Below are 25,757 nucleotides of genomic sequence, written 5' to 3'. Positions count from 1 at the left end.
AGGGCCCAAAGCAAAAGTTTGGGCACCCTGCATGGTCAGTACTTAGTAACACTCACTTTGGCAAGTATCACAGCTCGTAAACACTTTTTGTAGCCAGCTAAGAGTCTTTCAATTCTTGTTTGGGAGATTTTCACCCATTCTTCCTTGCAAAAGGCTCCTAGTTCTGTGAAATTCTTGGGCCGTCTTGCATGCACTGCTCTCTTGAGGTCTATCCACTGATTTTCGATGATGTTTCAGTTGGGGAACTGTGAGGGCCATGGCAAAACCTTCAGCTTCTGCACCTCTTGAGGTAATCCATTGTGGATTTTGAGGTGTGTTTAGGATCATTATCCTGTTGTAGAAGCCATCCTCTTTTCATCTTAAGCTTTTTTACAGATGGTGTGATTTTTGCTTCCAGAAATTGCTGGAATTTAATTGAATTCATTCTTCCCTCTACCAGTAAATGTTCCCCGTGCCACTGGCTGCAACACAAGCCTAAAGCATGATCGATCCACCCCAGTGTTGAACCCTTTTTTCTCCAAACATACCTTTGCTCATTGCGGCCAAAAGGTTCTATTTTAACTTCATCAGTCCACAGGACTTGTTTCCAGAATGCATCAGGCTTGTTAGATGGTCCTTTGCAAACTTCTGATGCTGAATTTTGTGGTGAGGACGCAGGAAAGATTTTCTTCTGATGACACTTCCATGAAGATCATATTCGTGCAGGTGTCGCTGCACAGTAGAACAGTGCACCACCACTCCAGAGTCTGCTAAATCTTCCTGAAGGTCTTTTGCAGTCAAACAGGGGTTTTAATTTGCCTTTCTAGCAATCCTACGAGCAATTCTCTCAGAAAGTTTTCTTGGTCTTTCAGAACTCATCTCGACTTCCACCATTCCTTTTAACTGCCATTTCTTAATTACATTACGAACTGAGGAAACGGCTACCTGAAAACGCTTTGCTATCTTCTTATAGCCTTCTCCTGCTTTGTGGGCATCATTTATTTTAATTTTCAGAGTGCTAGGCAGCTGCTTAGAGGAGCCCATGGCTGCTGATTGTTGGGACAAGGTTTGAGGAGTCGGGGTATTTATAAAGCTCTGAACTTTGCATCACCTGGTCTTTCCTAATGATGATTGTGAACACGCCATAGCCCTAACAAGCTATTTAAGGTTTGAGACCTCGGTAAAAGTTATCTTACAGTTCAAATCTCTTGGGGTGCCCAAACTTTTACAGGGTGCTTCTTTCCTTTTTTTCACTAAGATTGTAGAAAACAAAAATAGTACACTAATCTTGCTTAAAATTTTGAGAAGAATGATTCATCTTTAACTTTATGACTTTTGGAGATCAGTTCATCTTCTACTCACTTAACTATTCACAGTAACAGAAATTTTGACCGGGGTGCCCAAATTTTTGCATGTCACTGTACTGTATAACTAGGAATATTAGGATCAAAATAAATTGATTGTGGTGAATTTATAAAGACAATTATAGACAAGTGTATCCCCACAAAGAGTTAGTCTTCCTTCAGTTAGTCCTGACGAAGGGTCTCGGCCTGAAATGTTGACTGTACCTCTTCCTCGAGATGCTGCCTGGCCTGCTGCGTTCACCAGCAACTTTGATGTCTGTTGCTTGACATCTGTGGCAACAAGCTTTGCTCTGTGATGAGCTCAATGCCTTTTATGCTCATTTTCACCATCAAAACATGGAGGAATCTTCACAAATTCCCACAGCCCTTGACCACCCTGTGATTTTAGTCTCTGAGGCGAACGTGAGAGCATCCTTCAGTAGGGCAAACCTACAGAAAGCATCTGACTGAGTAATGAAGACCTGGGCAAATCAACTGATTGGTGTGCTCACTGATATCTTTAATCTCTCGCTTCGGCAGTCTGAGGTACCCACCTGTTTTAAGTAGGCTTCAATTATACCAATGTGCAAGAAAAAAACATGGCAACTTGCCTCAATACAGTAACTATCATTCAGTAGCATTTGCATCCACTGTGATGAATAGCTGTGAGTGGTTGGTGATGAAGCACATGAACCCTTGCTTGAGCAACTTAGATCTGCTCCAATTTGCCTACCACCACGGATGGTCACCAACAGCAGATGCCATTTCATTGGCTCTGGAATATCTGGACACTGAAAATGAATCACCTTTAATATCATTGGCATACATCATGAAACTTGTCTTGCAGCAGCAATACATAATAAAATATGAATTGAGGAGCCCTGTCATCCATCATCAAGGACCCCTACCAATCCAGACTATGCTCTCTTCTTACTGCTGCCATCAGGAAGGAGGTACAGGAAGCTTTGATCCTGCACCACCAGGTTCAGGAACAGTAATTACCTCTCAACCATCAAGCTCTTGAACCAGAGGGGGTAATTTCAATCACCCGAACACTGAACTGATTTCAGAAACTATAGACTTTAAATACTCTACAACATGTGTTGTTGATATTTATTGCATATTCACTTGTTATTTCTTTTCTTTTTATTTTGATATTTGCAGTCTGTTGCACGTTGGTTGTTTAGTCTGTGTCTGTGTGCATTTTTCATTGGTTCTATTGTTTCTTTTTATTTACACTGATTGCCCACAACAAAATGAATCCTGGGGTAGTATATGGTGACCTATATGTTCTTTGATAATAGATTTACTTTGAAATTTGAGTTCTTGTTGCACTAAACCACAGCCTGTTCGGCCACTGTTGTCATTACCTGGTTAAATTCAAACACTTGACCACCCTATCTCTATGCGCTCAGCAGTTTCCTTGCAAGTTCAATAATTCGATCAGTTCCATGAACTTCACATTGACGAATAGTCTCTTGAAGTGCATCACCAAATACTTTCCATAAATCCATATAAATAATATCCATAGACATGCTTAGTACTTTATTGACTATTTTTAAGTTAACTCACCAGGTTTACATGGCATACAAAACTATTTAAAAATCTATCTTCAGAGAAAAAATAAAAGTATTGAGTCATTCTCATTGTAAATTCAAATAGTTTCACAACAAATGCCAGGCTACCACCAATTCACTGGGTATGAATAAATAATGAATTTCATTTTTACTACTTTTAAAGATAGAGCATTGCAAAATAGAGATCGTAGCAGTTCCTGAGAGCAGCAAAAAATATGCTACATACAATTTTATCTACAGTACCTTCATAAGCTATGTAAATAAAAGCACTAAATTGCATATATAATTATATTGAACAGATTAGCAAAGCTATAACAAATGAAATTTGATATATTCCATCTGACCTGTGCCAAGTGTGAGCTAAACACCCGCTCTGCCACCAGCACCATTCCTCCCAGTCTGTTGGGGAAAATGTGGTTTTAAAAAAAAAAGGGAGAAAAATGGAAACCGAGGTAACAGCGAGTCACATTCTTGTTCTTCAAACTGGGTGGTGATAATGTAGCTTCACTAACATGAGAGTAAATGCAGCTGTCATGTTTAAGGTGTATAGTAGGTTATAATGGCATCCAGTGAATTGTTCACCATAAATTAAGCTGCAGTCTGAAGCTTTAAACCAATGGGGGAGGAGTAGTTACTCGGCGGCTGCTGCTGCTGCTTTTTATCTGTTTGCATTTTTGTCCACGTCATCAGTAATTCACCATGTGTCACAGTTTCAAGGCAGGCAATAATTTTTGAGTTTAGTCATCAATTTTATATAAAATCTTCTCATCATTAGAACATTTGGAATCGTTAATTATCTACTCTGAATCATCTAAAAATATCAATTGAGCTTAGATCTGCTGGAGACTGGTGATTAGTAAATATTAATATATCTTAGAAATCTACAACTAAATTGAAATATTTGGGAAATTTTGCTGAACAATTTTCTTCTGCAGTGCTCTCTCTTTTTGCCATGCTTTTCACTACTTGAGACAATTTAACTTTTTGGTTTATTTATGTCTCCTAATATACTGATTCCTTGTTGATTTGCAGTTCTCTATCACTCCTGTAATTGGGCAATCTTCACAATTGAGCCTGTATGTTGTAAGTCAATAATTTACCTACTGGATGTAAATATATCTGCACTGAACTTCCATGTCCACTTTCCAGTGAAAGGCAGAGAGCAGCATGAACTTCAGTCGCTTTGCTTCCTTCTCCGACAGTGTGTGCTGGGGTCATTTGTAATGAATAAGAATGTGAAATATAACAAATTCATTGTTCATATATAGTTGTGCTTATAAAAAAAGTTTGAGAACTTAAATGTTTTCCATGCCACATGCTCACTACTGGACAACAAAGGCTCACTCTGTTTCAGCTTGACAACCAGCCATTTCTGTGATTATATTTAAAGTATAATTTAATTTAAGTTATTTTAAATGTACACTCTTAGAGTACTCAAGTAACATCAGTTTGTTAAAGAATGATAATTTACCGACCATAATGAATATCACTAACTTCCTGTGGACAAGGATTGAGCTTGGTGCTTTTATATCTTTATGGTTCATACAATGCATTGTATTCATCCATTAAATCAGGGGTCCCCAACCTTTCTTGCACTGTTTTAATATTGACAATATTCTTGTGGACCGGCCAACAGGGGTGGGTGGTGTTCAAGTTCAACAGTGCGTGACAGAATGAGGAAAGGTGCAGCTGATTCATATCATTTCATATCGCCAAATCATATTGTTTCCTCACAACCCGGTAGCACATGCTTTGCAGCCCAGTGGTCGACTGCATTAAATCACTTAAATGGTGATGTTTCTTTGCCATTTCATATCTTTTCAGGAAAGGCAGTCGAGTAATTATTAAAAACTGTTGTAGGTGGAAATTTGCCCTTATGAAATTTACAAATCACTGTCCAACAATTCAGGATATGTAATAGAATTTACTCTTATGGAATGTAGGTGGGTGGAAAATAAATTAACACAGTGCAAAGGTGACAAAATTTTCTTGTTACTTTTTATTTAGTTGCTCTTACTGTGTAGCAATAAGATTTGGTTATGATGTCATCATATCATTTGGGTTGGTAGTCACAGTGATGTCCATCCTCTCCTGAGCTCTCTCCTATCCAAGGACATGTGAGTGGAAATTTCATAGAAAAGCACTGCTGTGCTCTTCATCTAAAAGGTATTTTCTCTATTGTGTTGTAGTAGCCACATCTCTCTCTTACAGTACCTCCTTAAAATAATCCTTCAGACTTTACTTCACTTCTACTAATGTCAATAAGACCAAGGAACTGATAGTAGACTTCAGGAGAGGGAAACCAGAGGTCCATGAGCCGGTATCATCGAAGGATCAGAGGTAGGGAGTCAGTAACTTTAAATTCCAGTGTGTTACTATCTCAGAGGTCACATCATATAAATATGACTGTGAAGAAAACACAACAGAGCTTCTACTTCCTCAGGAGTCTGTGGAGATTTGGCATGTCATCAAAATCCTTGGCAATCTTCTATAAATGTGTGGTGGAGAGTGTTGACTGGCTGTACTACAGCCTGGTATGGGAACACCAATGCCTTTGAGCAGAAAATCTGACAATAGGTAGTGGATTTGGCCCAGTACATCATGGGTAAAACCCTCCCAACCATTGAGCATATCTACATGGAACATTGCCATAGAAAAGAAGCATCCATCATCAAATATCCTCACCAACCAGGCCATGTTCTTTTCTTTCTGCTCCTGTCAAGTAGAAGGTACAAGTGCCTCAGGACTCGCACCACCCGGTTCAAGAACAGTTACTACCCCGCAACCATCAGTCTCTTGAACAAAAGGGGATAACTACTCATTTAAGGGCTCGTTTAGCTTGTTTTTTCACGTTCGTTATTTATTGCTATTTATTATCTATATTTCCAAAGTTTATCTACAGTTCCTGATGTTTACAGATCCTGCTTAGTTACTGTTCTGGATTTGCAAAGTATGCCTGTGGTAAAAGAATCTCAGGGTTGCATGTTGTGACATGTATGTACTCTGATAATGGATTTTACTTTAAATTAAGGTACTTTGCTTTAACCCCTTATCCCCCAGTCTCCTTCAACACCACAATTCTCCCATGAATCCTATCCCTTTCCCCGATGTCGCCACTTCCTAATCCATGAGCCTTGTGTATCAGACAAAATAACTGGCAAAAGCAGATGAACTGTAGTAGTTTAGCACTCTGAAACGTCTGATCACATAGCCTCATTGGATTGGGTTTAACAAATGAGGGACTGCCAACCCAATCAACTTGGCGATGTCATATGCAGATCTTATCCACTTACAGTACTTAGTGACTGAAGTACTAATTGACAAAGTTTGTTGCTTTCACATGAGCTTTGTCTATTCCCCTAGTCAAATGTTGATCTCTGCTGTTAAATAGTTGTCAGTATTTCATTGGTTATAATGTCGTTGCTGATAAAATGGCTTAATGTCAGAGAAAAACATCCCTCCTACATCATGGAAATCACTGGAAAAAGGGGGCTGATGTTACAGAAAATCAAGACAAGGAAGGTTCTCTAGGAAGGTAACCCCTCTATAACGTGAGGGTCACTAACAACTGGAGAAATCACAAGCAAGAATTCTGGCTGATGTTCTGTGTACTATGCTCCTATTACGACATGTTGAATATTGCTGTGTTATCTTGTATCAATCTCAGTCCTAAACATGCACATACTTTAGTTCCTTTTTGACTACCTTGAGGATGTATCACATTCTTCTTTTCCCTTTCAGTGTAGAACGGAACTTAAAGATGTATCTGCAGAGACGGTGTATGATGTACTACATGATAATGAGTACCGTTACAAGTGGGATAAGCAGGTCATTAAGACTTTTGACATTGCACGACTCACAGTGAATGCAGATATTGGGTATTATTCATGTGAGTGAATTTAAGATTTCTACATTTAAGATTTCAGTGAGTACAAAAGTTGTTTTGTGACAAATTGCACAGGAGGAGGACATATTCATTTTGTTTAGGCAAGCTAACTGTAGTTAATTATTAGTGATCTGTAAATGAATTGTAAAATTCATGCAGATGATTTTACAGGCTGCAGTGAGAACCAGGCATATAAATGTCCTGACGTAGTTTATTGTTTATGTAACATATTCTGTCATTTCCTAAAATCTAGTAGGTCAAACTTAATTGGTACAATTAACAGAAGAGATCTGAGGGTTAATTACATTCCAGCTGGGATACTAGTTTATTTTGGTGTTCGTGCATTCAACTGGCGGTTTTCCAGATGTTAGATGAACACAGGATTGTTGGGGAGCCCTAATATTCACTGAATTTGCCATTAAGGAACAGCAACCTGAGCAAGGTACTGAGCTGCTCCTGTGAAATTGTAATCCATAAATTTTCAATGTTATGGTGGAAGTTTAATAAGTCTATAATAATTCTGCACCCTTTCTGTATGAATGGTGTGGCAGTGATCTGTATTCCTAGAATGAATTTGAAAGTCAACAGGCTCCCAAGTTTTCAGTGGAGAAACCATGTGCTTTTATTTGCTTGTTATTTATAGATTTATGTATTTCACAGATAGCATAAACTACAATAGCTTGCATTATTGTAACCATGATCTTGCCCGCCTTCAGACCTACCCCCCATCATTGAGTTGCTAATTTTAGTTGCACTAATGTAAGTTGAGAGTGAAATGTGATTGTTTTAAAGTAAATATCATTTTGTTTAATTGCTCGCATGTATATGGCAACTTGTGTTTTGAAAAGACAACTTCAGTTTCTTCACACAATAAATTGCTTTTAATTCATTATGTAGTAAGGCCCTTCAAATAGTAATGGCATGTCTAAGTGATTAATCTGTTTCTTCTGGTGTTTGGTTGGAGAGAAAATATTGAGCAATGCCACAAAATTGTTGACATTTGAGCAAGGGGACAGAAGTCTATCTGCTATTGAAATCGTGGCTGAGTTCTAAACATTTCATTGAGCTCAATTATAAGGTTCATGATATCATGAAAACTGCTGTCAACTAGCCATGCACTTAAATATAGCATTGGAAGTAGGAGTGTAGTTTGCCTACTATACTATTAACTATGTATGTTGTGTAATTTGAAATTAATACTTTAAAAATGCACCAGTGTTTTGTGTCTATTTTTTTCCTCAGGGAAATGTCCAAGCCCCCTTAAAGATAGAGATGTGATTACTTTAAGGTCATGGCTTGTCATAGACAAAAATTATATGATCATCAACTACTCTGTGAAACATCCTGTAAGTATGAACTCCTGCACCTTATCTCCAATACATAACAGAGAACAAAACTCTTCAGAGTGAGAGAGATGTTAATGTAATTTATTTAAACAATTGTATTTCAAATGCTCAAGCATTGATTAGATTAACTCAAGTCCCTCAAAAGCCTCTAAAGTAGTTTGTTTGCTCTGGTTTAGATTTGCTCTGGCAAAAACAATACTGTAGCATGAATTTTATTGGTTCGAATCTGATACGTGGTGCTTGTATTCTGTGGCTATGCTACATAGTGTGTGTATAATACACCCATAGTATATGTATTCAGACTAGTTAACAGTGTTTCTATTCTTGGGTTGTGAGGTCTAACTTAAATCCTACCTGTAATCCTGGTTACTAATGTAATAGAAACACAAATGATACAATTGTTTTTTAAAGTTTTGATATCAAAATACTTTTTTTTTAAAAAAGCACATAGTATCATCAAAGTCTTTTTCAGAAAGCATACTAGGATTGTGTACAGCAATTCACTGTTGACTTGAAAGTTGTTCTCATGAGGCTTTGGGTCAAGCACTGGAACTTAGATTTTGAATTTCTTAGCTATTATTATGCATTAAGCTCTTTTAATTACACAGTGCTTCTGATGTGCACTGAACAAAATTGGAACTATTTATAATATCTTGCTATTTATAATAAGTTAGCAGTAGAAACCAAAGTGAAGGTGACATTTAGCCAATTGAATTTGACACAAGGACAAGTGCATTCCTTCCTTTACAGTGGTAGGGGAATGAGATACCTTATTCCAATAAACATAGTGAACTTCTACTAGTAATCAATTGTAGAGATGCTTTAAAGGCCAATAATTAAGTACCATTCATGAAATTGGGAAATTAATAGAGTAATTGAAGGCAGGATCAAAGATGTTTTGAGAAGAATTGTTTGATAGAATTAAGAATTTCATCATCTGACCAACTGCTATGAAAATAAGAGTGATTTCATATCTGAAACATTTCTAATGATGAAGATGTAACGATTAGAGTCATGGCTTGGAACTTCCACTTGTTTCCAGGCTATTTTCCTTAAATGAATTTGCCTGCTTTCAGTGAAACCTGTGGAAAAGATAGCATAATTTTAAACAGAAATTGCAATATAATGCAATGCATCAGCTGCATTAGTTTTAAGAACACTGTAGAAGCCATTCTCAAGTCATGAAAAAGGTCCACGGTGAAATGAATTACTATTTGGGTGTTTCCAGTGACATGACTTGCTTTTAAGCTTTCTGAAAAGTAACAAAAAGTAAAGTTAGTTCCTTTGGCTACAAAAAAAAACAATGGTTGGGTTTGATTTTCTTTTTTGGATTCACAAATAACTAGTTGTTTTTCCCCACTCTAATGTGAAAAGAGCTGAATTTAAGTCTTGTTTTTAGACAATTTGAGTTCCTTGCAGATGGCTTTTTATGTGCTTATTTTTGACTTTATTGGTTCACTTTATGATATCATTCATTAAAGCAATTTTTAAAAATAACAAAACTCTAAAATGGTGCTCAATTGCGCTGCTTCGATACAAGTTTTTGGATCTGCTCTGCAAATTAGATTAAATCTACAATCAGTTGAGATAAACTGTTCTAAAAGGGCATGATTGGCATCAGAATGACTGCATTATCATTGAAATCTCTACTCTTGGCCTTACTGAATTTTCAAAGTGTGTACAGAGATGGGAGTAATCAGGGAACTGACCAGTAATCATGAAATATGTTAAGCACAAATGTATTTCTTGTGCTCTGTGTGCACCTTGAATCAGTGAAATTTAAATGGACAATATTCAGACAATATTATTTGGCAAGCATTATTCATGAGTGCTAGTAAGTAACCAGCCCCAGTGTGAGACTAATAGTTTGCATCAATGCAATTGCTTTTGCTGAATCTCTCAGCAACAATAAGCTGCAGGTTAACTAGACCAGTAAAGTAAATACTGCAGCTGTAAGAGCTCAACAGAGTAGGTTTTGCTCTGGCAGAAGACCCATTTCCCAATTCCCCTGAAGCCTTGCCATCAGATACAAGACACAAGAAGAACATATTGTAATCTCTAGTTCCAACTATACTCAAAACCTGACACAATCCATAAAACATCAGCCCCATTGATTGGCATTCCATCAGTCACCTGAAACATCCACTCCTTCAATCATCTGTACATTATAGCAGGATGGTCGATTAAAAATGTATTGCAGTTACTGCCAGCACTATTTCAAAAACCAAAAGGTCGGAGCAAATTAGGCCATATGGCCCATCGAGTTTGCTCCACCACTTCATCATGGCCGATCCATTTCCTGATCCTGGAATCATTTTCGTGATCCTCCTCTGAACCCTCTCCAATGTCAGCACATCCTTTCTTAGATAAGCGCCCAAAAACTGCTCACAATACTTAAAGTGAGGTCTCACCAGTGTCTTATAAAGCCTCAACATTACATCTTTGCTTTTATATACTCGTAATTTCAAAATGAATGCTAATATTGCATTTGCTTTCTTCATCAACGGCTCAACCTACAAATTAACCTTTAGGAAATCCTGCATGAGGACTCCCACATCCCATTGCACCTCAGATATTTGAATTTCCTCCCCATTTAGAAAATAGTCTACACTTCATTTCTTCTACCAAAGAGTATAACCATAAAATTCCACAACTGTATTCCATTTGCCACTTTTTTACCCATTCTCCCAATCTGTCTAAGTCCTTCAGTAGCTTCTCTACTTCCTCAAAATTATCTGTCCCTCCACCTATCTTCATATCGTACAGAAACTTGGCCACAGAGCCATCAATTCTGTCATCCAAATCATGGAAGTGTAATGTAAAAAAAGCAGTCCTAACACAGACCCCTATGAAACACTAGTTAACAGCAGCCAATATGAAAAGGTTCCCTTTATTCACACTCTTTTCCTCGTCCCAGTCAGCCAGTGTTCTATCTTTCCTGTAATACCATGGGCTCTTAACTTTTTAAAGAACCTCATGTGGCATCTTGTCAAAGCCCTTCTGAAAATCCCAGTACACAACATACACCAATTCTCCTTTGTCTATCCTGCTTGTTATTTTTTCAAAAGAATTCCAGTAGATTTGTCGGGCAAGATTTTCCAAGAAAGAAACTATGCTGACTACAGCCTATTTAATCATGTGCCTCCAAGTATTCCAAAACCACATCCTTAACATCTTCCCAACCACTGAGGTCAGACTAACTGACCTATAATCTCCTTCCTTCTGCCTCTCCCTTCCTGAAGAGTGACATTTGCAAGTTTGCTATCCTCTGGAACCATGCCAGTATTTTCTTTTTTGAAAGAATAGTACTAATGCCTCCACAATCTCTTCAGCCACCTCATTCAGAAAACTGTGGTGTAGACCATCTGTTCCAGGATTTATCTACTATGAGACCTTACAGTTTCCCAAGTACCCTCTTCCAAGTGATGGCAACTTCACTCACTTCTGCCCCCACCCGACACTCTTGAACTTCCGGCATATTGCTAGTGTCTTCTACAGTGAAGATTGATGCAAAACACTTATTCATAGAAACATAGAAAACCTACAGCACAATACAGGCACTTCGGCCCAGAAAGTTGTGCCGAACATGACCCTACCTTAGAAATTACTGGGGTTACCCATAGCCCTCTATTTTTCTAAGCTCCATGTACTCAAACCACATTATCCAGTTCGTCTGCCATTTCTTTGTCCTCCATTACTATCTCTCCAGCATTATTTTCCAACAATCCGTTATCTACTCTCTCCTCTCTTTTTCTCTTTATATATCTAAAGAGATCTTCGGTATCCTCTTTAATATTAGCGGATAACTTGCCTTTGTATTCCATTTTTACCTTAATGATTTTTTTTTAGTTGCCTTCTGTTACTTTTTTAAAAACTTCCCAATCCTCTAATTTCCCACTAATTTTTGTTTTATTATATACACTCTGGCTTTGATTCCCCTTGTCAATCATGGTTGTGTCATCCTGCCTTTAGAATACAACTTCTTTGGGATGTATCTATCCTACACCTTCCAAATGGTTCCCAGAAACCAATTCCTTTTACTCTACCGTAATACTGATATAGCGGACTTTAGCTTCTCCCTCTCAAATTGCAAGGTGGATTCTATCATATTATGAGCACTGTTCCCTATGTGTTCCTTACCTTAAGCTTTCTAATCAATTTCAATTCATTGCACAACACTAAACTCAGAATTGCCTTTCTCCTAGTGGGCTCAACCACAACAATTATGACAAGCCATCCTATAGGCATTCTACAAATTCCCCCCCTTGGAATCCAGCACCAACCTGATTTGTCTTATCTACCTGTATATTGAAATCACCCATGACAATCAGAACAATGCCCTTATTACTTGCCTTTACTATCTTCCATTCTAATTTGTAGCCCACATCATTGCTGTCGTTCGGAGGTCATAACTCCCTTTTGACCCTTGAAGTTTTTCTTGGTTCTACTCACAACATTTCTACACCTTCTTATCCCATGTCACCTCTCTCTAAGGATTCGATTTCATTTTTTATCCAGAGCCACCCCAACCCCTCTGCCTAGCTGCCTGTCCTTTGAACACAATGTGTATACTTGGATGTTGAGCACCCAGCTATAATTTTCTTTCAGCCACAATTCAGTGATACCCACAACGTCATACATACCAATCTCTAACTATGCTACAATTTCATCTACCTTATTCCGTATACAGCATACATTCAAATATAACATTTTCAGTCATATATTGATCACCCTTTTCAATTTTATACCCCTTTTACATTGCAACTCATCCAGTTGACTTCAGTTTTGCCCTATCATCAGCTTGTCCTTGCGAGGAGTCTCACTATACACTGCCTCTATTTGTAAACCAACTGCTCCATCTTCAGCCATATCACTCTGCCAAATTAGTTTAAACCCTCCTCAACAGCTCTGGCAAAACTACCCACGAGCAAGGTTCAGGGATAAATGACTGGAGAGAGATCAGTAGGGAGGTATGAGCTGACGGGAGTTGCGAAGTGATCTCTGAATGCGGGGACAGGGGGCAGGTTTGTGGTGGATAGTGGAATGATGTGACCAGTGGTAGAATTACTTTGGAGAGGGTAGAAGTTGCAGAGGATTATGTGATGGATCCAGATGCTCGTGGAGTGGTAGGTATGGACACAGCTCTCAGATGCTTCCTCTTACCTCAGAATCAGAATCACACTGAGAAGCAGCTGGCTATTGTCCCCTGCTTCATTACCAACCTCTGGAGATCTTCCATCTACAGCCTCCATCTTCATATTTCCTCTATACCATACTACTCATTTCTACCTCCTACCTAAGATCGACTGCTCCTATAGGCCTATTGTTACTCTTGCACTACTGAACTCATATTTGCATATCTCAACTCCATTTTGTCACCAGTGGATCAGTCACTTTCCACCTACATCCGTGACATGTAACATGCTCTCTCTAACTTCAAACATTTTCAGTTCCCTGACCCTGACAACATTTTCACCATGGATCTACAATCCCTCAACTGCCTCCACATCTTTCTTGGTAAGAGACCCAACTAGTTCCCCTCCATTGCTACCCTCCCCCATCTGGTAGACCTGGTACTAACCCATTGCAACTTCTGGTTCCTTCCATTTCCTTCAAACCATGCCTGCCTGCCTTTATGTCAACTACATGGTTCCAAGACCACTTTGCAAGCCTACACAGTAAATGTTCCTTGATCTCTTTCTCTGTTACATTGACTGCATCCTGCTTGTCAATTTTATCAGCTGTGCATCCAATCTTCCACCCTGCCCTCAAATTAACTTGCTCCACCTCTGACATCGTGCTTCCCTTCCTTGATCTCTTTGTCTCCATCTCTGGAGACAGATTATTGACCAACATCTTTTGCAAACCCACTGACTCCCAGTTACCTCTGGTACACCTCTTCCCATCCTATCACCTCCAAGGATGCTATTCCTTTCTCTCAGTTCCTCCACCTCCACCTCCACCTCCTGTCTCACGATGAGGTTTTCCGTTCCAAGACATCTGATGTCTTTTTCAGAAACGTGTTTCTTCACCACCACTACCAATGCTATCCTCATCTGTATCTCCTCCACACATTTTCCCTCACCCTACTCTGCAACCCTCTCCCCAACATAACAGGAATGGGGTTCCCCTTGTCCTTGCCTACCAACAATCCAATACATCATCCTCCACAACCTCTATTGGGATCCCGCCACAAGGCACATCCTTCCCTCCCTCACATTTCTGCTGTCTGCAGAAATCACCCTTGCATGCTTATCTGTACTGATCTCCCTCCTAACACTTATCCCTGCAGCTGTGCTAAGTTACACCTGCTCTTAAACCTCCAGTCTCTTTCAGGCTTAAAATAGTCCTTCCAAATGAGGCTGTGCTTCACCTGTGAATCTGTCGATGTCATAATAGTACACTACCTCACTACTTTTTTATTTGCTTTTTTGCACAACTTATTTTAACTATTTAATAGACATATACTTTAACTATTTTTTCTTTATTTATTTATCATGTATTTCATTGTATTGGTGACATAAAGTTAACAAATTTCATGACATATGCTGGTGATATTACATCTAATCCTGATTTATTGTATTCTGTGCTCCCAGGGCAGCCTCTATATAGGTAAGATCCAATAAAAATTTGGAGGGGGGGGCACTTCAGCGAGCACCTGCACTCTGTACACTGCAAGAACCAGGATTTCCCCGTTGCCACCCATTTCAATTCTGCTTCCCATTCTCACACTAACATGTCTGTCCACAGACTTCTGTACTGCCATAATAAGACCAGGCACAGGTTAAAAGAGTGATGTCTAGTATTCTGTCATGATAAGACCAGGCACAGGTTAGAAGAGTGATATCTAGTACCCTGTCATGAGTCTCCAACCTGAAAGCATCAACATCAATTTTTCTAACAGCTGGTTACCACTCGCGTTTCCATTTGTTTTCCTTCATACCTGTAGCCCCCTCACCCTTTTTCTTCTCCTTCCCCACTCTCACAACCTATTACCTCCCACTGATTCCCCACGTTTAATCCATGATCTACTGTCCTCTCCTATCAGATTCTTTTGTCAACCTTTTGTCTTTGTCAACTGTCATCTAGCTTTCCATGCCATTCCTTCCTCTCTCACCCACCCACCCACCGACTTTCGCTCTCTTACCTGGATTCACCTAATACCTGCCAGGTTGTGCTGCTTTCTCTATTTTTTATTTCTGGCTTCTGTGCGCTTCCTTTCCAATCATGATGAGGGGTCTCTACCGAAAACATAGACTACTTTTCCCCCTCCATTGATGCTGTCGGACCTGCTGACTTCCTCCAGGATGTGTCTGTGTCGCATACAACACTGATCTGTAGAGCATATATCCTAAGTATGGAAAAAACTAGCATTTAAAGGTTTTTCACATTCCCAATGGAGGTAAATATTAAGATTTAGCAACATTTTTACTGCCTATAGTATAATCAATTACCTGCTGCTCACACTGACCAGAGATCAACTACTCATTAACATTGTTTCATTTTTGTTACAGGATTATCCTCCTCAGAAAGATCTTGTCAGAGCTGTGTCCATTCTAACAGGTTATCTAGTCCAGTCTACGGGTTCCAAAAGTTGTAATCTTACATATATGGCTGAAGCAGATCCCAGAGGTAATAGAGCACTGTAAAAATGTCAGGCTGTACAGTTTGTTTCTTTCACTGCCTGGAGTTGATTGTGTTTTTTACATAACTTCCCACTTCTGTGTTAACTTACGTGAGTTTCATCGGGCCATTCAACTCAAGATGTTGTAGAGAACCACCAAGAAGCTAATAACACTTGTTGGTCTTGTGGAATGATTTGGATGTCACAACAGATCTGATGAAAGCATTAACTCCGATTTCTCCATAGATTTTGCTGACATAATGGATGTTTAGGTTTTAGACCTGTTACAGGGAGGTTATCAAACAAAATTTGATTGTAATCCACACAATGTTAGGACAGATGGCTGAGTATGGTGCATCTCTGTTCCCTTACAGAAGCTGATAGCCTTGATGGAACCAGATGAAAACTGCTTGTTTCAGGTGCTGGTATGCGATGCATGCAGAGTCATTGCAGCTGCTGAGTATGATCTGACCTTTGATGTTGGGGATATTAGCTTGTTAGAGGTTTCATCGATACTGCCAATGGATTTGGAGGACTTTTCAAAGGCGGTGTTGGTTCTTCTGTACTTGAAAGTTCCTGTAGTATGTTGTCTATACATCCAACGTAAAATGAAATTTATTTGGAGCCAACTGGTCTCCAGCCATTCTTCCTTGTGGCTGAAGGATCTGTGAATACAGATGAGGTGATGGATTTGATTCTTAATGTCTGCTGTTGCTGAAAATTAGCTTCTGACATAAAGGAAGTTATCTTTGTTTGGTGTGGTGCAGTGGGGTCAAGCTGATTATGGATCTTTGGCTTCTAAAGTAAAAATGGAAAACATTGAATGAAAAACTCATCAGTTATTGAATGTCTTCTGGACATTCAGTAAAAAGCCCACCCTTGTGTTTTGATTAAAGAATCAACCACGGTTTGGATCTCTCCCTACCTCTTCCACATGTGTAAGCATTTTGGTTCTAGAATGGATACAAGAAAGGTTGAACAGTTTCTTGGTTGTCTTGTACATTATCTCTACTGTAAAAGTGAGCATTAGAGTCAAGAGGAGGTATTGCAGCAAGAAAGGTTGAAAAACAGACCGGGAAAAAATTAGTAAGTGTTTTGTGGAGTTCTATGCTAATGTTTACCAATCACAAAGCGGTCCAGATGTTGAAGCTATGGATGCATTTTTTGATAATCTGAATCTGTCCACACTGTCAACAGATTCAGTAAATACACAATGCTGATATAAGCCTAGATGAGATCAAGAAGGTCATCTCTTCCCTCCCCAATAATAAGGCAGCAGGTTCTGATTGTTTTAGCACGGAATTCTTCTAAGTATTTGGTTCAGAATTGTCACCTCTGAACTTACGAATGTTTAATCACTCTAGGACAGCTTCCAGATTGCCACCCACTTTATGTAAAGCCAATGCTTCTCTGATTCCAAAACCAGGCCATGGTCCCAAAGTGGTTTCATCATATCGCCCCATTTCGCTGCTGCCCATTGAAACCAAAATTCTTAGGAAAGTTCTGGCCAATAGGCTAAAAGAATGCATTTGCTCTATTATTCATCCAGATCAAACTGGCTTTATGCCAGGTAGACATATGCATTTTAATTTGCGTCATCTTTTCAATATTTTATATACAAAACATGCAGAAGAGGCTGTAGTCATTTCATTAGATGCGCAACATGCGTTTGACCAAGTGGAATGGCCATATATGATGTTTGCACTTAAGGAATTTGGATTTGGACCATCTTTCATTAAGTGGATTGAGATAATTCATTCACACCCATCTGCTTCTATTATCACTAATCACAATATTTCCTCCCCTTTTGCGATTCATCGTGGGACTTGTCAAGGCTGCCCCCTTGTCCGTTTTTGTTTGCAGTTATCATTGAGCTGTTAGCATCCAACAGGACCCTTTGATAGCTCCCATTGATATTCATGGACATTACCATCACCTTTCATTTACGCTGACGATGTCCTTTTATATATCTCCAGCCCACAAACATCAATATCCGCCCTTCTGACTCTAATTAATAATTTTGGTAGTTTCTCAGGTTTCTCTACTGATTAGGATAAGAGTGAACTAATGCCAGTCACTGCAGTGGTTAATACAGCGTATTTACGGTCCATTCCCTTTAAAATAACCTATGATAATTTTTCCTAACTTGGTGTGACTATTACAAAAAACCCAGATGACCTTTTGCAAGTGAAATGGCGGAACAAAGTTGAGCAGGTTAAACGCAATATTGACTTTTGGAAAATCATTCCAATTTCTTTGGTGGGGAGGGTTAACACAATCAAGATCATTATACTGTCACGATTCCTTCATCTTTTCCAGTCAATTCCATGTTTTATTCCTCTGTCATATTTTAAGCAATTGGATTCAATTAATATACCCTTCATTTGGGATTATAAAGTCGTTAGAATTACTGAAAAACACTTGTCAAAGCCAAAGGAAGCAGGTGGTTTTCCCCTACCGGACATTAAAATATATTACTGGGCTGCCCACCTATCCATTCTTGCATGGTGGAAAGAAGGCCCACTGTCTACCTCAGACTCGTGCCCAGCATGGTTACTCATAGAGCGAGTGCTTTGTAAGAAGACTTCCTTACCAGCTCTCCTTAATAGCCCTACTGCAGTTAATAAGTTACATTTTAGTAACAGCTTTGTAGTTGGCAGCACTATAAGAATTTGGAAGTAGATTCAACTACACATTAAGGCCCCAAAAACTTATATTAACACTCCGATTTATGACAATCATTCCTTATTGCCTGGCCTGAATGATACTGTTTTTTCTACCTGGAAACAGAGAGGCATCTGTAGTGTAGGTGACCTATATATTAATGGAAACTTTGCCTCATTTGCGCAGTTACAAGCAGTTTACAATACCCCTGTATCAAGTTTTTTAAGATATTTACAAATTTGAGATTATGATAGGAAATATATACCTAACTTCGAAGTTTTAGACAAACATGAGTCCCTGGAGGCAATAAATAAATTTGATCCTGTTACTCGTAGTGTGGTATCCTATTTTTATCAGATCCTACATAATGGAGCTCGGGTGAATACTGCAGGTCTTAAACAGGCATGGGTGGATGAATTGGGTATAGAACTGACAGAGGAGGTCTGGGATGAGTGTTTAAAGAGTATACATGATTGTTCGGTCAACGTCAGACACCGACTTATACAGTTTAAAACATACATAGACTTCATTATTCCAAAGAAAAGTTGCACAGTTTCTACCCTGATGTTTCACCAGTTTGTAATAGATGTAAATCTGTGAACAGTAATTTGTCACATTCATTCTGGTCATGTAAGCTTTATGCATACAGGAAAAGTATTTTTCACTGTTTCTCTGAGGCTTATGGGTAGCAGTGGGAACCAGACCCGCTTATAGCCATCCTTGGAGCAACAAGCTCCCTATTTTCAGCCAATAAGTATGGAAAAAAAGGCTGTATTGTTTGACATGGTGATTGCTAAGAAGTTAATCCTGCAAATGTGGAAAATGGACTCTGTGCCTATGTACGATCTGTGGCTGAGAGAACTGGCAAATACTTTACATTTGGAGAGACTGAGACTATGTAATGAGGACAGAGGGGACATCTTTGAAAGAATATGGGGCCCTGTATTGGACTTTCTTACGGGGTGAGGACTGAGGTTTTTTGGTATGGTGCACCTCTGCTGTGTATGTTTACTTTTGCCTTTATATTTTTCTCCCTTTTGCTGCTCAATATTTAATTAGATTTTGTTAAGGTCATGGTTTTTGTAGATGTGCTGTTTTTGTTTTTTGGTTAAAAAAAAGAATATGACCAAAAACAAAAGAAAGATTGAAAAGAGAATTAGTGCTTTGATAAAGCCTTGTTTAACCCCTGTGCCCAGTGAGAAGGTGTCCTTGGATGTGTGAGCATCAGGCTTTTATGCCATTGTGGAGTAGATTGAGAACAGTCACATTTGAGAAAGATCCCCAATATGAGTATTTTAGAAGGGAAAGGGATCATCTCATAAAGCAACAATAATAACTGTTTAAGATGGGTTGCAATACTATATATTAAAAAAATTGTTACTTTGTCTCCACCTGCATCTTTAATAAAGTTTGTAGCACTTGCTGCTATGTCTGAGGACTGTACAGATATGCCTGTCCTTTCCAGAATTTCTGGAGTAGAGACATTCCAATTAAACACAGATCCACAGTGCATGTCATTCTGCTGTGCCGAAAGCTAAACTCTACTATTACTTTGCAAATAGTCTCAACACTTTATTCCACACAATGCATGAAGATGTGGCATCTACTCAATCAATACAGTAGAACTAAGTTTGTGAATTTGCTATATGAATTTCTAAAAGCTTGGTAGGTCATAAACACCAATTTCCGGCAGTGAAAATATAATGTTTTAAATCATTGTGTCTCTATTTAGCCAGGAAAAAATGCTTGCTTTAAACTTTTAAATTCTGGGAATGTTTACTGGTAATCCAGGTCTGTATTCAGTCTTTCATACCATTTTATTATGGAAAATGTTAGCCTTTATCATAATCTTTAAGTTTGTTTAAACCTGGTTACATTAAAAATATTATTGATCACATTTTAAGATTTGTTAAAGGATTAAAAAATTGCGGTGGAGTTTAAAAGAAATCGACCACTTTAGGTTAGTTGGACTAACTCATGAAGTTTTAATCATTTTTATCAGGGTCTCTACCAAAGTGGGTCATCAACAAAGCTTCACAGTATCTGGCTCCCAAAGTAAGTTTTAATTATTTAGCATTACCTTATGTAATGAGTGTAGATCATTTTTTTGAAGTAAGTGTTTGATTTATACAATCAAGATTATTTTAATATATGTAAGGGATACAAGTCATTGTTTTGCTGAGTTTCGTGAGAAAGCCACTGTTGGCAGTTGACATCAACAATTTAAAATGTATTGAAAAATTTGCCGGTGACACTATTGATTGGCCTCGTCTCAAACAATAATGAGGTGGCCTACAGGGAATAAGTCATCTCTCTGACACAGTGGTGTCAAGCAAACAACCTCTCCCTCAATGTCACAAAAACAAGGGAGCTGGTTGTGGGTTACAGGAGGAATGGAGATGGGCTAACCCCTGTTGACATCAACCGATCTGGGGTTGAGAGGGTAAACAGCTTCAAGTTCCTCGGCATCCACATCACTAACGACCTCTCGTAGTCTGTACACACCAGGTGTGTGGTGAAAAAGGCACAACAGCGCCTCTTTCACCTCAGCCGGTTGTGGAAGTTTGGTATGGGTCCCCAAATCCTAAGAACTTTCTCCAGGGGCACAATTGAGAACATCCTGACTGGCTACATCACTGCCTGGCATGGGAACTGTACCTCCCTTAATCGCAGGACTCTGCAGAGAGTGGTGCGGACCTGTAGTTGTGAACTTCCCATGATTCAGGACATTTACAAAGACAGATGTGTTTTTTAAAAAAAAACCCAAGCCATCCCAACCACAATCTATTCCCGCTGCTACCATTCAGGAAGCGGTACCGCAGCAAAAACAGGCAAACAGGCTCCGGGACAGCTTCTCCCACCAGGCCATCAGACTGATTAACCCACCCTGACTTGAGTGTACTCTATATCACATTGACTATTTATTATAAATTACTAAGATTGCACATTTAGGTGGAGACGTAACGTAAAGATTTTTACTCATGTATGTGAAGGATGTAAGAAATAAAGTCAACTCAATTCAATATTCAAAACTAGCATCTAATCACTAATGCTATTTAGCAAACCCTAGCATTTTGTATTGAGGTCATGTACCATTTGTACCATTTTTGTGGTTTCTGAAGTGCATTCGAATGCCGTAATATTGAGGAATTCTGATATTAATGTGTCTATTTTAAGTGTTAACCTACCATGGGTGGTCATGGGTGGTTTTTCAATGTTAAAGAAGCTAAATAAACTTCGAAGCTACATCTCTATTTGCACATATTTTTAGGTTCTTAAGCGACTGCACAAAGTGTGTCTCAAGTACCCGGAATGGAAAGGGAAGAACAGACCAGACTTCAAACCATGGCTCTACCCAGAACAGAATAGCCTTCCAACCATGAGTCTTGATGTACTCTCAATCCAGCATGCAGATTCACTGGAAAATATAGATGAAAGTGCCTTATCTGAAGGGAATGGTAGTGATGATGAAGTCTTAAAAGGCTGAAACCACATTGCATTATTCCTTCATAATACTGTAAGCCCTTGGAGTTTGCAGGAGGGAATGTTCATAATTGGCCCTTAGAATTTGGGTGGCAAATTCTTAACAATGGGTTAATTTTGTGATTTGGGAGGTAGATATTATTGAATCAAGGTTACTTATACAAAGCATCTGACATTCATACAATAAATTAGATCTTTGCACTTGCTGTAGTTAAATTTGTGATTGAGCAATTGAAAATAATCAGTCACAATAGATTTCCAGTACATCTGAATAGGCCTCACAGTTAGAAATACCTGAATTAGTGATGAAGATGACATGAAAATTTATCCTTCAATGAAAATGAAGAATCTTTGAACTGCAGGCATGGTGGGTCTCTGGTTGGGTGGCATGGGAGGAGGGGCAGGTGTAACAATATTTATGAAGAGCATGTGATGTTTCTTTTTCTGCTTTGATCTTAATTTTTTTTTGAAAATAGTTATTTTAATATACAGCATCCTCCTTCCAAGCAATGGTTCTGATCACGATGTGATAAATTTGTGATGCAGAAATGAGAATTACATCCAGCAAAGTCTCTTTTCTGCTGAATCACTGGTGATAATGATGCACTGTATTTTGAACTGCTTTCCAATGAAAGGGGTGAGAAAGTAATCCCAGAACTTGAGTTTTCAAAATTATCTTAGTTTCGTAAATGTGACGATACCTTTGTACAAGGTTTAGAAACTTGTGTTCTGATGTTGAAGGTGTTGGTTGGGTGTTGCAGGTCTGCATCTTCTTAGTGAAGCAAGTCTTCTAAGGTATTGGGCACAATGGTTCACTACTTCAGTTACTTCCTACCTTCTAGAATTTAAACTTTACCACTTGATTCCCATTTTAAATACTGGCTGCACTATTTCTTAAAAATGCTACAAACAGGCAATTTTGTAAATGAAGGGAGATTGAAATTGGCAGTGGGAATTGGGGCTGAAATTGAAAGTTCCCATTTAAGTATGAGGTATGGAAATAGAACTGAGCTTAAGTATGAGATTAAGGGATACCAGCTGACGAGGTAAGTAGGAACTTCCTTATCTTTTCATGTTATTGTCTTTGACAGAGTTACGCTTGTTTAATTGGGGTTTGGTAGATTTTGTACATTACACATGGTGAGACTTTGTGTGGGGAGCAAATGTTTTAAAAAAGGGAGGAGGAATTTTGAGTTTGTAAAGGGGTAGATGGACCAAAATACTTAACATAGTTTCATTAGTAAATATTGCTTGGACTTCTGGGGGGGGGGGGGGGGAGTGAAAAATTATGCTGACAATGTTCATTTTCATTTTTTAACAAATTGAAAAGTTGCCATGAATTAGTATCCTCCACGCACTATCGGAGAGCAGGGCTCTGTCAACACGACCTCTGACACATGGCATGGAATTGAATGTGGGACTGATATGTTAATACGGCCTGCAGCATTCTTGTCTGATCTTCAGAATTACAATTTAAAAGCATCTTTAAATTCAGAAGACTATTAAGCCAATGTGCTTGTATTTAATTAACTACTGATTTGTGAAATAGACTTTTTAACAGCAGCAAACTTAAAAATTATACTTATAAAGCATAATCAAGAAAATAAGGCAGAATCTTCGTTTTCTTCCTATAATCTCAAAGAAATTTTCGGCATTTAATCATGAAGAATGTAAATATCCAGGTGCCCTTTGAGTACTGGTGTTAGGTATATAGTTGGTGAAGGAAAAAATGGAAGTGCTATTTTGAGATCAAAATCATAGAATTACAGTTGGAATATTTTTAATATTTTGTTATGTGAGCTTGTATTTTTGTAACAATTCTGGATTCTCAATCTGAGTAAATGTATGCAAAGTTAAGCTTTCCACTAATAACAGATAACAATATTTAATTAACCTTTTTAATGTTTTCTACTACTTATTGGGAATTTGTCTTTTCTATTTAATTGGAATGATTATAGAGAGGCCCCCTTCACAGAAATGATTTCCCTGCTCAATTCAGTAACACTTAAATGTTAGGGGATACTTAAGATGAGCCACCGCATTTGAGGCACTGCACATCAAGTATCAACGTGCTACTGCTTTTTAGCATTTGTTTCATCTGAGGTCTCTACATGTTAGAAGAAAGGCTTTAAAATATTCTATTTTTTGTGTAAAGATGCTGATGTTTTTGTAATGAAGTTCATTAAATTTAACACCTTGCTAAGGTTGGCATTTTAAAATAGTGCTGTCGATCAGGTGAATCATGATTTTGTTCTACTGTTGTCAGCTATATGACTGATTTGTATATGAAGCATAAACCAACATAATTTAAAGGTTTACGAAAGGCCTTGTGATATTTACCTGAAATTGATAACACCAAGTAATTGGTGTTGTTTCACCCACTCTGGAAGTAAAACAGCTAGAATATTTTTTTAATGGTGCTAGTAGGTTTTTAATCATTATAAACAACCTTAAAATGACATTTGACCATTGGGCATTGTTGAAATCTTAGTAATATTAATTTGTTATCATTAAGTTCTTTCACTTTGTTTTAACATTGCTGATAATTTTCCTTTGGGTTTTCAAGTCAATGTTAAATGTATTGCTAGGGGAAGAAGATGGAAGGCTGGGCTTGTTTTGTTGCATTGAGTCTTTCATCAACTGTTAGAAAGCTTTAAAATTCTCTTCTGTACTTTAGATTCACTAATGCACTTTTCCTCCAACTTGTGTCACAAAAACAAAATGCTGCATGACTTCAGCAGTGTTCCATTGCAACAGATTTGGAGTTTTCTCCTAAAGCATTTTACAGAAAGAGTTAAATAGTCCATTCAGTGCAACTGCGGACCATCTCGTTAACTTCTAATGGACTATTTTGTAAAACTGAAGTTTTTCTTTGAGGAGGTAGAATCTGCAACCTTCCAATTAGTAGGATTCAAATGTTGATTCTGTATTTCATTTGAAACATTTTTAAATCTGTAATATTCTCTGTTCCGGCTACTACAATAAGAGAATCTGTCACATACATGTATTTTATTTCTGCTTTAATACCTCGCTTAAAATATATTGTGCCAAAAAATATTGCGAAATTGTATTGTCTACTGTTCCATTGTTTGTGTGTTTTTGTGCTGCCATCTAAGTCAACCTTGTTGTATTTAGGATATAAGATGGACAATTAGAAATGGTAACACCACCAACATGTAACAGTGAAACTGGACTCTCCACCTTCTTCCTCAAGAAAGGGCTATTGGAAGAGAAAATATCAAATATTTTCCATTTAAACAACTTTGGGTAAATTTAGGGAACAATTTTCATACACTATAACCCTTTTCTATCAGCAATGGGATGGTGTGGAATTGTTCAGTTCATATATTGATAAATTCCCTTGCACTAGTATTTATCTTCCTATGTATTAATGATTTTAAGGTATACCATTTCTTACCAACCCACCTTGCAAGAGAAATCTCATAAGATGAAGAACCTAAGCAAAGCAGAATTGTGCATTTTGCTGCTAGCTTCACAGCATTAATGAAGAATATTACTGGTAAATATGTTTTGTATGAATGTTGTAGATGCTCATGTTTATTTGGATATTGAACTGTAAGGGTAAAGTTTATTTTAGTTCAACCATGATTATCATTATTTTGCCAAACTATATTTTGTGTGAAGGTTATCTTTTAACATCAGAAACCTGAATATGAGCAAAAGGACCCTCATAATTAGATTTTTAAGTCATTAATTTCAAGTGGTGTAAGCTTGCCAAAGTGATTTTTGCACATTATACTTTGTCATACAAGCTATTACCTGGGTTACATTAATAAATGTATGTTTAAAATATTTCAGACAATGATTAGCTACTGTGTTTTGGCTTTGGTACTT

General features: G+C 38.1%; 1 protein-coding gene across 2 annotated transcripts in view; it reads left to right on the top strand.

Annotated features, from left to right (window-relative positions):
- The window catches only part of LOC134353036 (START domain-containing protein 10-like), a 31,633-nt gene extending 5,918 nt beyond the window's left edge, over positions 1 to 25,715 (top strand). Inside the window, exons 2-6 of one of the 2 annotated variants that reach the window (XM_063060860.1) lie at positions 6,646 to 6,788; positions 8,028 to 8,131; positions 15,646 to 15,763; positions 20,422 to 20,474; positions 21,691 to 25,715. In XM_063060860.1, coding sequence (XP_062916930.1) covers positions 6,646 to 6,788; positions 8,028 to 8,131; positions 15,646 to 15,763; positions 20,422 to 20,474; positions 21,691 to 21,906 — 634 coding nt within the window. In that variant the 3' untranslated portion in view covers positions 21,907 to 25,715. Of the gene's footprint in view, positions 1 to 6,640; positions 6,789 to 8,027; positions 8,132 to 15,645; positions 15,764 to 20,421; positions 20,475 to 21,690 lie in introns of both variants that reach the window. The other variant, XM_063060859.1, reaches the window with a different exon arrangement.
- Positions 25,716 to 25,757: the final 42 nt, after the last annotated feature.

Source organism: Mobula hypostoma, chromosome 10 (genome assembly GCF_963921235.1).
Source record: "Mobula hypostoma chromosome 10, sMobHyp1.1, whole genome shotgun sequence".
In the NCBI taxonomy this organism is placed as follows: domain Eukaryota; kingdom Metazoa; phylum Chordata; class Chondrichthyes; order Myliobatiformes; family Myliobatidae; genus Mobula; species Mobula hypostoma.
This window is presented reverse-complemented; position numbering and strand designations above follow the sequence as displayed.